General features: G+C 51.9%; 1 protein-coding gene across 6 annotated transcripts in view; it reads right to left on the bottom strand.

Moving 5' to 3' along the window:
- Positions 1 to 7561: 7561 nt before the first annotated feature.
- Rgs3 (regulator of G protein signaling 3) overlaps positions 7562 to 14894 on the bottom strand; it is a 140887-nt gene continuing 133554 nt past the window's right edge. For 4 of the 6 annotated variants that reach the window (XM_090330473.1, XM_090330472.1, XM_090330474.1 and 1 more), the window contains 4 exons: positions 10350 to 10451; positions 9978 to 10039; positions 9188 to 9354; positions 7562 to 8528 (listed from right to left, as the gene is read on the bottom strand). In XM_090330473.1, the coding sequence (XP_090186599.1) occupies positions 8343 to 8528; positions 9188 to 9354; positions 9978 to 10039; positions 10350 to 10451 (517 nt within the window). In that variant the 3' untranslated portion in view covers positions 7562 to 8342. Of the gene's footprint in view, positions 8529 to 9187; positions 9355 to 9977; positions 10040 to 10349; positions 10452 to 10553; positions 10763 to 14894 lie in introns of those variants that run through there. The other 2 variants (XM_090330476.1, XM_090330475.1) reach the window with 2 other exon arrangements.

Raw genomic sequence — 14894 nt, 5'->3', positions numbered from 1 at the left:
GGCCCCCAGCCCTCCCCCTGCCTCATGATGGGTGTAGTGGCTCCCGTTCTGGACCCTGGGGACTCACCCAGGCCCTCCCCAAGTCCTCCCACCCTGGAATTATCATCTCAGTAACCTTGAGAGGTAGAGGCAGGAGGATTTCAAGTTCAAGACCAATCTGAGCTTCACAGAGATCCTATCTTAAAAAGAAAAAAGAGGGGCTGGGAGTGATAGAGTGCTTGCCTAGCATTCACAAAGACCCGGGTTCGATTCCTCGGTACCACATACATAGGAAAAAAAGCCAGAAGTGGTGCTGAGGCTCAAGTGGTAGAGCTCTAGCCTTGAGAAAGTCCAGGGACAGTGCTCAGGCCCTGAGCTCAAGCCCAGGACTGGCAATAAGAATAATATTAATAAAAAGAATGTAATCCTAGCTACTCAAGAGGCTGAGATCTAAGGATCACAGTTCAAAGCCAGCCCAGCCAGGCAGGAAAAGTCTATGAGACTCTTATCTCCAATTAAACACTGAAAAAGCAAGAAGTGGAGCTATGGCTCAAGTGGTCGAGTGCTAGACTTGAGCAACCAAGCCCAGCGACAAGGTTCAGGCCCTGAATTCAAGCCCCAGGACTGGCACCAAAAACTAAATAAAATAAAATAAAAAGAAGGAAAAAGATTCGATGAGGTGACTGGAGTAGGAATGGCTGAAGCCCTCACTTGGAGTCAGATGGTATAGAGGAAAGACCCCATGGAGACGCAGGAAGGCTGGTCAGCAAGCCAGGAGCCAGGCTTTGGCCAAGGAGCCAGCCTGCTGACTGACAGAGCCTTCCAGCGTCCAAGAGCAGGAAAATCCCTGCTGTGTAATGACAGATGTTCCTGTGATCTTCCTGAGGCCAGCACTTCTCTCCTGACCGGGACCCAGGCAGACCAGGGGTGCGAGACAGCTTTTCTGGGTGATGAGCTTCCAGGAAGAGCAGAACGCTTCTCCATAGGCTCTTTCTACTATGAAACTCTAGACGATGTGAAGGGAAGACAGCTCATGGCTCTCTGCATCCTTGTCCCTTGCCTGCCAGGCAGTGTCAGCGACCTGGCCTGAGGTTCCCAGCCACACACCACGCAATCCTGAAAGCTCATTCTGCACATTTGACAGGGGAGTAAAACAAGGCACAGGGACGAAAGTGATGTGCCCCCGGTCATTTGCAGAATTACAGCTATTAGTGAGAGGGAAGCCTGCAAGTCCTTGGGTGTCCCAAGAGGGTGTCACTTAGAATTGGGGAACTCAGCAGCATCCACCTTCTATAAGGAGACAAGGAAAGCCTGGGTTCAAATCCTGACGTTTCCTCTGGGTTATTGCATTGGAGAAGATGCTGGCCTATCTGTGCTAAGGCCTCTGTTTCCACAACTGGAGGGACTCCGGGAAAGATGGCTGGCTGGCTGCCCTTCAACAGTCACCTGGCCTGGCAGGAAGTGTGACAGATTTGGGAGACAGGCTTTTCCTGCAGTGGGCATGGGGGCTGGGGGCGGCCTCCATCTATCATTTGCACCCCCTCCGGGCCTCAGCTAAGGCTCAATGGTTCATTGTTCCCTCCAAGCCCTGAATGCCAGGCCTGCTGGGAACCAACAGCTAAAAATAGATTTCCCCAACTACCCCCAGGCTCCCCCCCACCCCATGTTTGGGTCGAGCTGCTTATCTGGATGCAGGGGTCAAGGGGTGCCTGAGTTCTTCCTGACCGCCATTCTGGACAAAGTCCAGCTTGGCCAACTCCCAGATCATCCTGACCGGAGGGAGAGCCCAAACTCACACCCGCACTGTATTTAGTGGAAAATTCAAGGTCAGCTCCAGTTTCAGAGGGACAGGGGTTTGGATGCTGACTTTCAGAGCTGTTGAGCTCAGGGTTCAGAGGTGGAGCAGGGCTTGGCCCCCAGAGGTTGGAGGAAGGACCTAGAAGAATAGGCTGGAGTCATCAAAGCAAGGCAAGGAGAAGTTAGGAAGGTAATCTAGATGGCAGGAGCAAAGGAATCCATGGGGTGAGGCAGTTCCCATGATGCCCCCACTTCTGGGGTCCTCCCCACCCGCCACCCTGGAGAGTTTCCTATCCCCAGGGAGTCTGATGGCTGAGGAGAAAAAGAAAGAGAAGAGCGCTGTCTCCTCAACCCATGCCTGAAGTAAGTAAGCATGATGCATTGAGGACCAGAAGGGAGCCCAACAGGGTCCCCAGGCTGCTCTCATTTTATCTTAGTACCTCTCTGAGACAGATGAGGACCACTCTGCACCCAAGAAAAACTAAGAGAGTAGATTGATCTGGTTCTGGGAAAGGGTCCCATAGGGACTTGACTTGTTCTGTGTTTTACCCCAAAGCAAGGACAGCAGTGGGGACCTAGAGTTTATAGACAGCCCTCATATTAAAATGACAACAGCTACAACAGATGCAACCAATACTCAGCCTATTGAAAACCCTAGTAGTCAAAGTTGACCAATAAACTATGTACAAGGGAACTGACATGGACCAATCAGGGCCAGACACTTGTGGCAAATTTGAATTCCTTATTTGCATAAGGCTCTTTGTCTTTGTTCAGGGAACTTCCACCTAATTTTGCCCTTAAGTCAGAGCTGTGTCTCCCATCTGGATCAAGAAGCTGTCCCAGTCAAAGCTTTCCTTATACTTCCCTGGGTCTGGTCTCATTTCTATCATCTCTGTATCCAAAGAACCCAGCCCTGGATACAGTAGTTGAGTCAGGTATCTACTGGGGGGTACTGATCTTCTTCCAACCAACTTTTCAGATGGGGAGAGTGAGGCCCATGTTCATTGGCTGGCTTTTCATTGCTATGACAAATACATGAGATAAATAACAGAGGGAGGAAAACAGCCCAGAGTGCTGGGCTCATGATCTCAGAGATTTCAGTCTGGTCACTTGTCTTCATCTCTTTGGGCTTTGGAGAGGAGAACCCAGCACGGGGAGTGAGAGAGCTGAGCTGCTCACCTCATGGCAGCCAGGAAGCAGAGAGAGACAGGAGATAGATCAGTGATAGAGTCTGACCTTTAGAGCCATGCCCCTAGGGGCCCACCTCCTCCAATGAGGCCGGAATCTCAGTTTCCAGTGGCATGAAATGATGACTCCCCCAATGGATGAAGCCTTCAAGATTCAGTCATTTCCCAAAGTCCATTCATTAGCTGACAGCCAGCCTTGAATACCAGAGCCTTCCTTCAAGAGGCTCAAGTTGTAGCACCCAATGAGGTCAGGAATGGATTATGCAGCCAACTGGTGGCAGAACCTGGTCTGCAGGCCTGGGTTCCTCCCTCCAGGCTGGAAGCTGAGAAGAAAGGAAGGAGGAAAGAAAAGAAGAAAGGAAGGGGATAAAGGAGAGCAAGAAAAAAGAAAAGGAAACAAAGCAAGAAGAAAAGTGGCTAAGGCTGTCGTAAAGTCAGAACTGGGATCCCAGTGGTTGCTCAGTCACATCATGCTTGTCTGTTTTGCTTTCTTTTGTTTTTTGAACCTTAATCCACTCTTTTATAGAACTCAAACAGTCCTCAGAGCTTCCTCCTGGGGCGGCTGTGTGGGTGGATGGAGTCGAGGTGTGGAATTTATTTGGTGTGTGCCTTGTATGGTTGGAGCGATTCATGTGTGACTCAGTCCTCCCTCCCCAGCCAGAGCCACATTCTCTATGCATGTGCATAAAGCAGTGCCCCAGGAAGAGGCACTAAATGTGGGAAGGGGCATTAAATGTGGCAGGAGGCCTTTGGTACCCTTTTCCTCCTGTCTGGCCCAGCCAAGAAGAGGAAAGCCAAACCAGATGTTCCACAGATGTTGCCAGTTGAAGCAAAACAAAAAACTACAAACATTTCTCTGAGCCCAGGGTCCCTTCTGGCTTGATGGCACAAGAGTTTTAAGGAAGAGGCAGGAAGAGGGGTGGCAGGCATCAGACAACAGAGATTTAGTGGGAACACAAAGGTGAACCAGAAAGGCTTCCTGAATTGATAGGCATGGCTCATGCCTATCATCCTACACTCAGGAGACTGAGCTCTGAGGGTCCAAGTTCGAAGCCAGCTCCAGCAGGAAAGACCATGAGATCTTATTTCCAATCAACCAAAAGGCTGGAAGTAGAGCTGAGAGGTAGAGCTCCAGTATTGAGGAAAAAAAGAAAAGAAACTAAAGGAGAGTGCTCAGGCCCTGAGTTCAAGCCCAGTATTGGTGTACACAGCACACACACACACACACACACACACACACACACACACACACACACCACGCACGCAAGCACGCGAGGCTTTCTAAAGCAGGAATTTGGCAAAGGGAGGAGAAACCAGGAGGAGTGTGGTAGCTGCTAGACTAGAGACCAGTGTGGACTTCTACGGACCTGTCCCCAGCCCTCTCCTCAGATGGAGGGGACATGAAAGCCCTCAAAGGGCTCCTGGGCCCAGATGAGCGGCCTTGGAGGGGAATGAACTCCCTTTCAGGGAAGGGATACAAGAGAAAGCCCAGTGCGCCTGCCATGCTCTGGGCAGCCATTGGACCCAGCAGTTTCTTTCGTGCTGAAGCTTGCCACTCCCATAGAGTCAGCCCAAGGGCCTTGACTCACCTCAAGGAGCCCCACTGAAGCTGGCACATGGGCAGCTGAGTCCCCTCCCGCTGGCATCCAACCCAGTGGACCTGCTATGCCCTCTTCCCTCCTTGCCCTTACAGCTGACCCCCGCTGCTCCTTGCCAGAGCAAGGCAGGGCAACAGTGTGGGACAGGCTGTTTATGACTTGTTCCTGAGAACAAACTGGCTCTTCTCACCAGCAAAACTATTCCTGGAAGCCCAGAGAACTTCCCTGGTGCTTTCTGAGTGAGAGTTCAAGCCTTGACAGTGGGAAAATGAGCTTTGCACTCACCCGTGACCCCAAATAAAGCTGTCACTAACAACAGCTTGTGTGTAAGGAGCATGTACCCCGTGCCAGGCACTGAACTACTACTGGCCATATGCCCACTCAGCCATGACACCTCTGGGCCAGAGCCAAGTCGTACGGTGTAGAGATGAGAAAGCCGAGACAGAGGGAGGTTATACGATGTGTTCAGTGGTTGGCAGTTAGCCCTGACACTGCTGGCCCATGCCCTCAATACTACACTCAGGAGGCCAAGATCTGAGGATCTCAGTCCAAAGCCAGCCTGGGCAGGAAATTCTGTGATACTCTTATCTCCAATTAACCACCAAAAAGTAATAACAATAAGCTGGAAGTAGAGCTGTGGCTCAAATGGTAGAGTTCAGACTTGAATGCAAACATGAAGGGACGTACCCTGAATTGTGCCTCAGAATGGGCACAATTGATGAATAACATAAACAAACAAACAAGCATAAGTGTTGTCAGCTAGTAACAGAGCTAGGGATTAAACCAAGAGCCAGACTCTAAGGTCTGGAACTTCAGCCTCTTCAAGCTATTTCCCTGGCCTTTGCCTCAGTCAATGGGATGGGACCCACAGATGCACAGCCACTTTGATCTCTGGGCTACCAGAAAAGCAAAAGAGGTGGACCCTGCTTGTGAATAAAGAGAAAATGGGATCTGTCCAAATCACCCTGTACAGGTAAGGAAACTGACGCCAGCCAGGACAGGGAATGTGCCCACACTTCAGGAGTCCAGGTGGAACCGGGTCAGCAGGACCCAGGCACCCTTCTAGCCTGGTTTCCAGATGTTCCCCACATCCAGAGGTGCTCTGCAGCCAAGAGAACCAGGGTGTGAGTAATGGAAACCAGGCAGTAAGGCCTTCCAAAATGGGAATTCCATCTGCCTGACTTTGTTCTCCTGGACTTTGGTTTCCATGGCAACTTGAGGGTTGGAAGGTGGAGGACCTGGCCCACAATGGAATCCCTGAAACCCAAAGAAAGAGGATGACAAATGGCTGTGTGGACATGGTGGCTTCTCCAAGGAGATGATGCCACAGGAGGGGCTGGCTCAGGCAGGATTCGGGAGCCCTGGGCTCTGCCCCAGCTCTGCCTTGAACCATTTGAGTGGAGCTATAGGAAGTACACAACAGTCTTCCCTGGGCCTCAGCTGTCAAGTTCTGAAAAATGAGATCTGGACGAACTCCGAGAGGTACCCTAGCCCAGAATGGAAAACCAAGCTCTGCACCCCATACTTTCAGCCTCAAAGAAGCCTCAGGGGTGCTGTTGAGAAGGCTCTCCCCAGCTTGCCTGAACCACCACAGGCCTCAATGGCAGGCCTTCAAGTCCTGAGAGAAGACCCAGCCCCTCCTGCAGGGAGGCAAAAAAGGACAAGTGTGTGTGTGTGTGTGTGTGTGTGTGTGTGTGTGTGTGTGTGTGTGTGTGTACATATGAATGTATATATACCACACCATATATGGAACTCCTACTGTATGCCTGGCCCCAGGGCAAGTCCCTTCCTTGGCATTGGCTCCCTGGCTCTTCATCCCAGTCCGGAGAAGTCAACAGCATGTCCCCTGCTTTGCAGCATCATGAATGGCCAAGGATACAGAGAAAGGCAAAGGCCAGACGACTCATGCCTCAGCCATGACTGGTGGAGGCTGTTTGCTGGTCTGCTTACAAAGCAAGCATGGAGGCCTAGAAGCAGAGATGACATTGATGGACAGGATTCTCAAAGTAGGCCTGGGGGTACAGGAGAAGCTGGTGCAGCGGCTGGCTCACCCCTACCTCCTGGAGGAAGTAGTAGGATCTATGGTGGGAGCAAGACCAGGGCCCCTCTCCCTACCCAGGTCCTGTCTAAGCCCTCTTGAGGACTCGGCCCCTCGCACCTCTGAGTGATGTCACCAATTTTAGGCCTCCCCATGCACTAGAGCCACACCAGGGGAAGCAGGGAGAAGAGGGTTACACACCCTGTGTCTCCCCGCGGGCCAGGAACAAGACTCAAGGAGACGTGGCCCAGTCCCTCTGTCCCAGCTCCATCCACAGGAGCCTCAAAGACCCAGGCCCATCCCAAGCCACCGCCCGGGGAGGCCGGGGGCCAGGGTGAGGAAGGCAGCGGGACCGGTTTGGAATTTGGCTTGGCCTGGGTTTTCATCATCTTATGCTCACTTTTAGTGAGTGGTCTAGGTCTAGGTTCAGGCCCTACTTCCCCTGGAATGGGCCTTTGGGTCAGGCATTTATACCTGAACTTACACCTCCTGACAAGCGAAAGGGGAAACAAAGGCACAGAGGGAGAGGCATGCTCAGTGCCTTATGGATTCCATTAGAACCTCAAGGGGTGGCAGTGCAGAGAAATGGAGGAACCTTTTGAAGGTCACATAGCCAGCTGGCAGCCAGGCCATCTAGCAGGAGCGAGAGCACCTACACTGCAGCCATCAAGGCTGGGTCTTGTCTCTGCCACCTGTTGCCTACGGAACTGGGACGAGTCAGCTGGGCTGGGGTACATCGGTCTCCTCTCCTATGAAATGGGAGGCTCGCTAAGACAGGTTGCCAGTATGCACGGAAGTCATATGGTGCCCATAACACCATCTCCCTGGCTAACAGAGTTTATGATCCCAGGGAGAGAGGCAAGGAAAAGCTTCAGCTAGGTTGGCAATCCACCTGCCAGCCTTCACGACCCCATCCACTTGGAAAAGTTCAAGACCAGGAAGACAGAAAGGACCAAGAAGGAGAAGTGACACAGGCCTTTTATTTGTTCCAGCACTTCGGCTACTGTGTAGTCTGAGGATGCCATGCGTTTCCAGGGATACCCCACCCAGGAACACTCCACCTAGGGGTGCCAGATTTCTGTGGAGGTCAGGCCCCTCCAGGCCTCATCAGTCCAGAAGGCCCAGCTGCACAAACTGGTTCCTGGAACCAGCAAATGCTCCCCAAGCTGGAAACTGGTAGCCACCTTTTCCACAGTGGCTTTCCCAAGGCATTGGTTCTAATATTGCACTTGTCATTGAGGAAGATGATGGAGCACGGATTTCCTATTAGAGCACGTGGGCCAAGCATCCAACTACTGTTTAAATAAATAAAACGTGGGGGGGGCGGTCTGAGCTACAAGCCTCAGCAGCACCCCCCCATCCCAGGATGGCCCCAGAGCTCAGGCCCGCTGTCCCACCAGCCAGTTCTTTAAGGAACTTGGTCAGCACAAAAACCTCCAAATGAAACATCCAAAGCAGAAAGCTGCAGCTCCAGATCTGACTCCAGTAGGGTCACCTGACCGTCAGGGCCCTTGTACCAGACCCCTCGTACCAGGGCAGTGGAGGCCCAATGGGGCCTGTCCTCCTACTCCTCCAGTGGCCTGGGCCTTTTTCAGTCCAGGCATTGAACCCAACTATCCATCGTCCATTTGGAGACACAGCCTCTGGGGGCTCGCTTGCCCCCTCCGTCGTGGGGGGAGGGAGGCGGGTGGGCAGGAAGCCCAACCCATTCGGTGTGATCGCTAAGCTGGACTTCTGTGGTCCCTAGAGTGGGGGACTCATCTTCTTCTGGTTAATGAGGTCCAGGTAGAGGTCAGAACGGAGAAAGCGAGGGTATGAGTCCTTTTCCATAAGCCCAAAGATGCGTTTCTGGGCCAGGTCAAAGCAGCCCCGCGTGACACTCTGCAGGTTGTCCTTGGTGTGTTCCCGGGTGTACGAGTCCAGGTTCACCTGTGGATGCACAGGAGAGGTGGTCAGGGCTGCCTGGAGGGCACCCAGCCCGGAGGTCCCGTGCTAGAAAATCTAGGGGGCAATCTGGTCTCACCACTGCAAATCCCTCTGTGCACAGCATAGAAGCTGCTGCAATAGAAGCCCTCCCTCCACCCAGAGGACTAGAATCCTGGCAAAGTGGCTTCCTGGAGGAGTGGTGGAATTTGTGGGACCCGAAAACACCATCCTTCCACTAACTGGGTTCACATTAGCAGTTCTACATCCTGGCTGTGCTTAAGCAAATCTCCCCCATTCACCAAGCCTCAGTCTTCCTATCTGTAGACTAAGCATGCTAATTCAACAAGAGCACGCACATAAAACCCTCAGTGCCTGGCACACAGTAGGCTCTCCATAGATGGGAGCAATTATAAGACCACTCTGAGACCATCTTCTTGTTCTTAAAACAAAGATGATCTTGAAACTCATTTTACAGGGTGTCGTGAGTAAAAGGCTGAGCCATGAGCCTAGATGGATCAGGGTATCAGTGGGGGATATTTCATGATGACCCGATCCATCCTACTCTTCCCTGGGCTCCCCTTTCTGAGCTGCTGGATATCTCTGCAGCCAAAGTACCACTGGGCCATGGGAACGAGAGCCTGAGCATCAGTTTGGGGTCCTACCTCCTTGCATGCCTGGATGGCGATAAATTCAGCAAAGATCTTCTTGGCTTTGGCTGTCATCTTGGACTGTGACTTGACTTTCTTGAAGTCCTCACACGCCAGCCAGAACTCCAGGTTCTCTTCGCTGAACTCAGTGCGAAGGAAGGCCTGGAACACTTCTAAGCCATCTGTAAGGAGAAGCCCAGGCCTGGATGAGAAGCAAAGCTAGCCCAGATTGTTCTTAAGGCCCCCTCACACCCCACCAGCTTGCCCTTCGGGAGCCCGAAGGGAGAAAATGCAGAGAGTTGAGGAAGAGAACCCTAGAACCCTGTTGTAGTCCTGCCAGTGCCTCATGATGGGCCTGGCCAGGTCTCCCCCCTATCAATGCCTCAGTACCCTTATCTGCAAAACAGGGATCACCAATCTCATCTCAAGAGCCCAGATGGGATCCTGCCCATTGGAACATGTGATGCCGGGCACACTTGGCCCAGTGTGAGTCCTCAGTACATGGAACGGTTGATTGTTATTCTGGGAATAACACAGGTCCCAATGGCCTCCAGCAGGCAGGGCCAGTTCCCAGGGGGAGAGGGAAGGGTTCGCAGGAGCTGACCCCAAGGTTTGAGCAGACGCTGCCTGAGTTCACCCGACATCAGGGATACCTGGCTGAGCCTGGGAGAATAGGAAGAGGGTCTTTCCAAGATATTCCTTGGGTCCCGATGAAAGGGGAAAGGAGAGAGGGAGGAGAGAAAATGAAGTGCTGGAGGCAGCGGGGGTGGAGGGGGAGAGAGGTGAAGCAGCTGGCCACACTCACATTTGTGAAGCAGCAGCTTCTCCAAGGACTCACTCCACTTGAGGGCTTCCTCCGAGCTGGGCCTAAGGGGACAAGAACACAGTGAGGCTGAGGGGCGTGGGGGAAGCCAGGCTAGGAGGCTTTTGTTAGCAGCACTCGGCCCAGGCTGTCGCTGACGGGGATTGAGGGGCCTTAGGTGGGGGGATCTCCTCCCTTTCTTGGAACTAGAACCACTTTCAGCCCCCTTGCCCCTTGCCTGGCCTTCCTCCCCAGGATAAGGGCTCCCTGTGGTGGCTGCTGATCGTTGGGTACTAGGCTCCCCATCTCCCCAGAAGCCCTTCTCCTAACCCCACTGTCTAGCCCCATTCCCCCCAAGATCCAGTGGGGACTTACTTGAATGACTTTATCATCTTGTCTGTCTTGGCTGCTGGCTGGGCTCCCGGGGACTCATTCCGCCGCCTGAAGATTGCCAGCTTGTTCTTCATGTCCTTGGCTCTGGGGACAAAAAGCAGAGAAGCAATGTTGGTGAGCCTGGTACACACGACCCCTGCAAAACCAGAGTTGCGGGAGGGCACAGGCCAGGTGGCGGGCACGTACTCCTTCATGGTGTGCCGCCTCTGCAGGTTCCCATTGCGTGTGAGATACATGCCCCGGAGCATCTCGGAGAGCCCCCCACCTGCAGGGAACACCCCGTCTGCTCCTGACTTCCACCCTAGGTCCTGGGCTGCGGGGAGCCCAGTTCTGAAGTCCTTGCTTGCTGGAATTGTAGCCGGATGACTGGATTCGCAGGCACTAGTCCGGACTGGGATTTCAGACAGGAGGAGTCAGGAAATGGGAGGGACCAGGAGAGGGAGCAGAAAAGAAAAAAAAAAAAAATACACCCCTCCTCCTGGAGCCGTGAAAGGGGCATGTGTCGGCAAGGGACAGCCTCTGGAGCCCGCCCCCGGCAGGAAGCCAGACCCAGTTATTTGTGACCAGCCTCCCCGTTACTATGGCAGCACAGAGCTGGGTGGGGAGAATCCAAGTCAGCAAATTGCTAGGAAGACCAAGGGAGGGGAGCCAGGCTCTGCCCACCAGAGTGGCACAGAATGGCTATTTTTAGCTAAAAATCCATGTTTAGTCAGGCCACTCCTCCCCGAAGGCAGATTTTTGCAAGGGTCCTGGTGAGAAAGGGGTTAAAGGCCTCTTGCTCTAGTCTGTTTCCTTTGCCCCTTGGTCCCCTGGCTGGACACTGCCATGACGACAGCCCTGCTAGCCTCTGTCACTGGGGGTCAGTCTATCTGTCCATCCACAAAAATACCCCAGAGGCCCCCACAAGTCTGGGTTGTTCTTAATCTGAATAACTTCAGAAGTACAAATCTTACATACATGCAAAAGAAAAAAAAACACCCATGATCTGCAAGTTAATTGTTTACTTGTTATGAATATTTACTGATATTTTTTCAAATAATCAAAATGTTTATTATTAACACTAATGAAATTTCAGTGTCAATTTAGGTCTCCATCTTTCTGAAGATGCAAAATGCTGAACTGAAACCCAAGAAGAAAAAGAGAAATGAATTATCCAAATCACAAAACTAAGTATGTGTCCAATCGAAATGATTCAACTTCGGAGAGAGTTTATGACATTCATGCTTCTGAACTTATTTAAGCTTCACATGGCACAGGACCACTGGGATTCCCTGTTGTAATTAAGGAAGCCTGTACACGGCCAAGGAGGAGAGCCCAGGTCCAGAACCCGCCCACCTTGGGGTCCAATTCCAGACCCAGCAGCAGCAGCAGCAGCAGCAGCAGCAGCATGTATCCTTTCTCTTCGGTAGGTTGAGTCCAGCAGGGCTGACAATAGCACCTACCCCCTGCTGGGACTGTGGCTGGTCACAAGGAAGGCTCTAGCACAGCTCTAGTGCAAAAGTGCACAGGCATGGGATTTCCAACCACATCTACTCTGGAAAGTCTAGGAGAGGCCTCCGATTTAGGAGTTTCCAAGCCAAAAGAGTCCCAGGGCCAACAGCCCCTAGATTAGGGTAGCATTCCTAAGAGAGCTTGGGGGACACAGAGCAAGAAAATAACTTCCAAGCCAGGTGCCTGTGGCTCATACCTATAATCCTATTCATTCGGGAGCCCGGGATCTGAGGATCCTAGTTTGAAGTCAGTCTGGGCAGTAAAGTTCTTGAGATTCTTATCTCCAATGAACCACCCAAAAGATGAAAGAAAAAGAAGCATGGCTCAAGTGGTAAAGTGCCAACCTTGAGCCAAATAGCTAATGAACAGGGTTCAAGCCTCAGGGCTTGAACCTATACGAAAGGAAAGGAAAGGAGGAGGAGGAGGAGGATGAGGAGGAGGAGGAGGAGGAGGAAAAGCTACTTCCTGGGGCTTAGTGCTCTGTGCTGAATGACCTAGCCCCCTGGTGGCCACATGAGACACAGATGCCCAGGGACTGACCTCCAGCCCACAGACCACTGCTCTCCCCTTGGAACTCTTGTGTTGCTGGAGGAGGCTGGGCCTACTTACTGCCAGCCCAATGGCTCCTCCCAGATCATCAGGCATGAGTCTGTAGGCCCGTCCCCAAGCCCAGCCCCATATGTCACTTGGACAAGTGACTAACTTTGTCCAAGTGTCCGCTTACTCATTCACAAAATAAAAGGATAATATTTTTAAAAAGAGACACAAATGAAAGATGAAATTAGACCACATGTAGTACCTATAGAACAGGGATTGGCACAGTGCTTGTTGGTTAGTGTTATTATTTGTTTTTGCTTATCCCAGGGCTTGAACTCTGGACCTGGTTACTGGCTCTGAACTCTTTTGCTCAAGGTGAGTACCCTACCATTTGAGCCACGGTGCCACCTGCAGATTTTTTGAGTAGGTTATTGGAGATAAGAGTCTCACAGAGTTTCATGCCCAAGATGGCTTTGAACCGAGGTCCTCAGCTCTCAGCCTCCTGATTAGCTAGGATTATAACCACTGCCACTGGCATGTTGGTTATTATTTTGATGATTATATCAAATACTAATAGTCTGTAACTAAGCTTTTTAAAGTGTGAGCCTCACACCTATGATCCTCGCAAGCCAAGAGGCTGAGATCCAGATAATTATGGTTCAAAGCCAGCCAGGGGAGAAAAGTCTGCCAGATATCATCTCTAAATTAACCAACAAAGGGGCTGGGAGTTTGGCCTAGTGGTGGAGTGCTTGCCTGGCATGCACGAAGACCCAGGTTCAATTCCTCGGTACCACATACATAGAAAAAGCCAGAAGTGGTACTTGCCTCAAGTGGTAGAGCTCTAGCCTTGAGAAAACTCAAGGACAATGTTCAGGCACTGAGCCCAAGCCCAGAAATGGCAAAAAATAAAATAAAATAAATAAAAATAAATAACCAACAAAAAGACAGACTGAAGGTATAGCTCAAGCGGTAGATTGTCTGGAGCAAGCATGCCAAATAATCAAGAGGTGCTGAGTTCAAACCCTAGAACTAGAAAAGACAGGAGAGGGGGAGGGAGAGGAGGGAGGTAGGGAGAGAAGGAGGGAGGGAAGGAAGGAGGAGAAGCAGGCAGGTAAACCGGTAGGTAACCAGGCTTTAAGCATTCAATGACTAAAGGCATGGTCTCAAACGAGTTCAGTGCCCTAAATACCCACCCTCCACTGTCACGCGCTCCCCCCTGGCAGCACTATCCCCGTGACTCTGACCCAGTGCAGGCCCTCCATCCTGAAAGGAGGATAAAGAAGAATAGGTAATGTAAAGAATTGTTGCTGTACATTTCACCCTCTCTAGAAAGCACAGCTGTGCTGGTTGCAGTAAGAGAAGCTTACAGTTGTTACCCAAACCAGGATTGGGCAGGGGAGCTGGGGAAGAAAGGCTGCATACTTGCATAAGGTCAAGGCTAGGGAAGAGGCCCAGAAAAATCATCTAGAAAGCACTTTGGGCTTCTTTCCCCATGTCTAGATAATGGTGAGGGTTTCTGAGCCTGGAGAGAAGGTGGGCTGCCATGAGAGGTAAGCCCTGAGGCCTTGTCCCTGTACCTTCTCAGTCTCTATGGTCTTAAACTTGATAGTACAAAGAGACACACACACATCTGGATAATAGGTGCCTCTAATAAACCTCCACACCTGCTGGGTGCAGGGACTCAGGCCTGTAATTCCAGCTACTTAGGAGGCAGAGGATGGAGGATGGTGTTTGAAGGCCAGCCCTAGCATGAACATTCAAAGGACTCCATCTCAATGAATGCCTGGGCTTGGGTGGCAGGCAACTGTTATCCCAACCCTGGAGAAGCACAGAGGCCAGGCCCTGTGGCATGTGCCTGTCATCCTCAGACTGGCTCAGGCATAAAGTGAGATCCTACCTTGGAAATAACCAATGCAGGCTGGGAGTTTAGCCTAGTGGTAGAGTGCTTGCCTGGCACCACATACATAGAAAAAAGCCGGAAGTGGTGCCGAGGCTCAAGTGGTAGAGCTCTAGCCTTGAGAAAGTCCAAGGACAGTGCTCAGGCCCTGAGCTCAAGCCCAGGACTGGCAAGAGAGAGAGGAGGGAGGAGGGAGAGGAGGGGGGTGGAGGGGGAGGAGGGAGGGAGATGGGGAGGGGGAGAGGGAGAGGGAGGAGAGGGAGAGAGAGGAGAGGGAGAGGGAGGAGAGGGAGGGGGAGGAGAAGGAGGGGGAAAGGGAGAGAAAATAACAAATGCAAAATGGAGTTGAAGGTGTAGTTCAAGTGGTAGAGTGCCTGTTTAGCGAGTGAAAAGCTCTGAGTTCACACAAAACACCCAAGTGTACCAACAACCAACCAAATGACCACTAATCTTCCACAAGTATAAAGAGGCCTGAGCATGGCCAAAGGCTTCAGGAATATGGGATAACGTAGCCAGGCCAGCAGTGCCCCCTCCTGGCAATGTCTGAGAACTGTCTCACTGCCCTTTCTCCCATCACTCAAGGGCCCAGAGGGAAGAAAGGA

Source organism: Megascapheus bottae, chromosome 3 (assembly GCF_031878675.1).
Source record: "Megascapheus bottae isolate mThoBot1 chromosome 3, mThoBot2.hap1, whole genome shotgun sequence".
NCBI classification, from domain to species: domain Eukaryota; kingdom Metazoa; phylum Chordata; class Mammalia; order Rodentia; family Geomyidae; genus Megascapheus; species Megascapheus bottae.
This window is presented reverse-complemented; position numbering and strand designations above follow the sequence as displayed.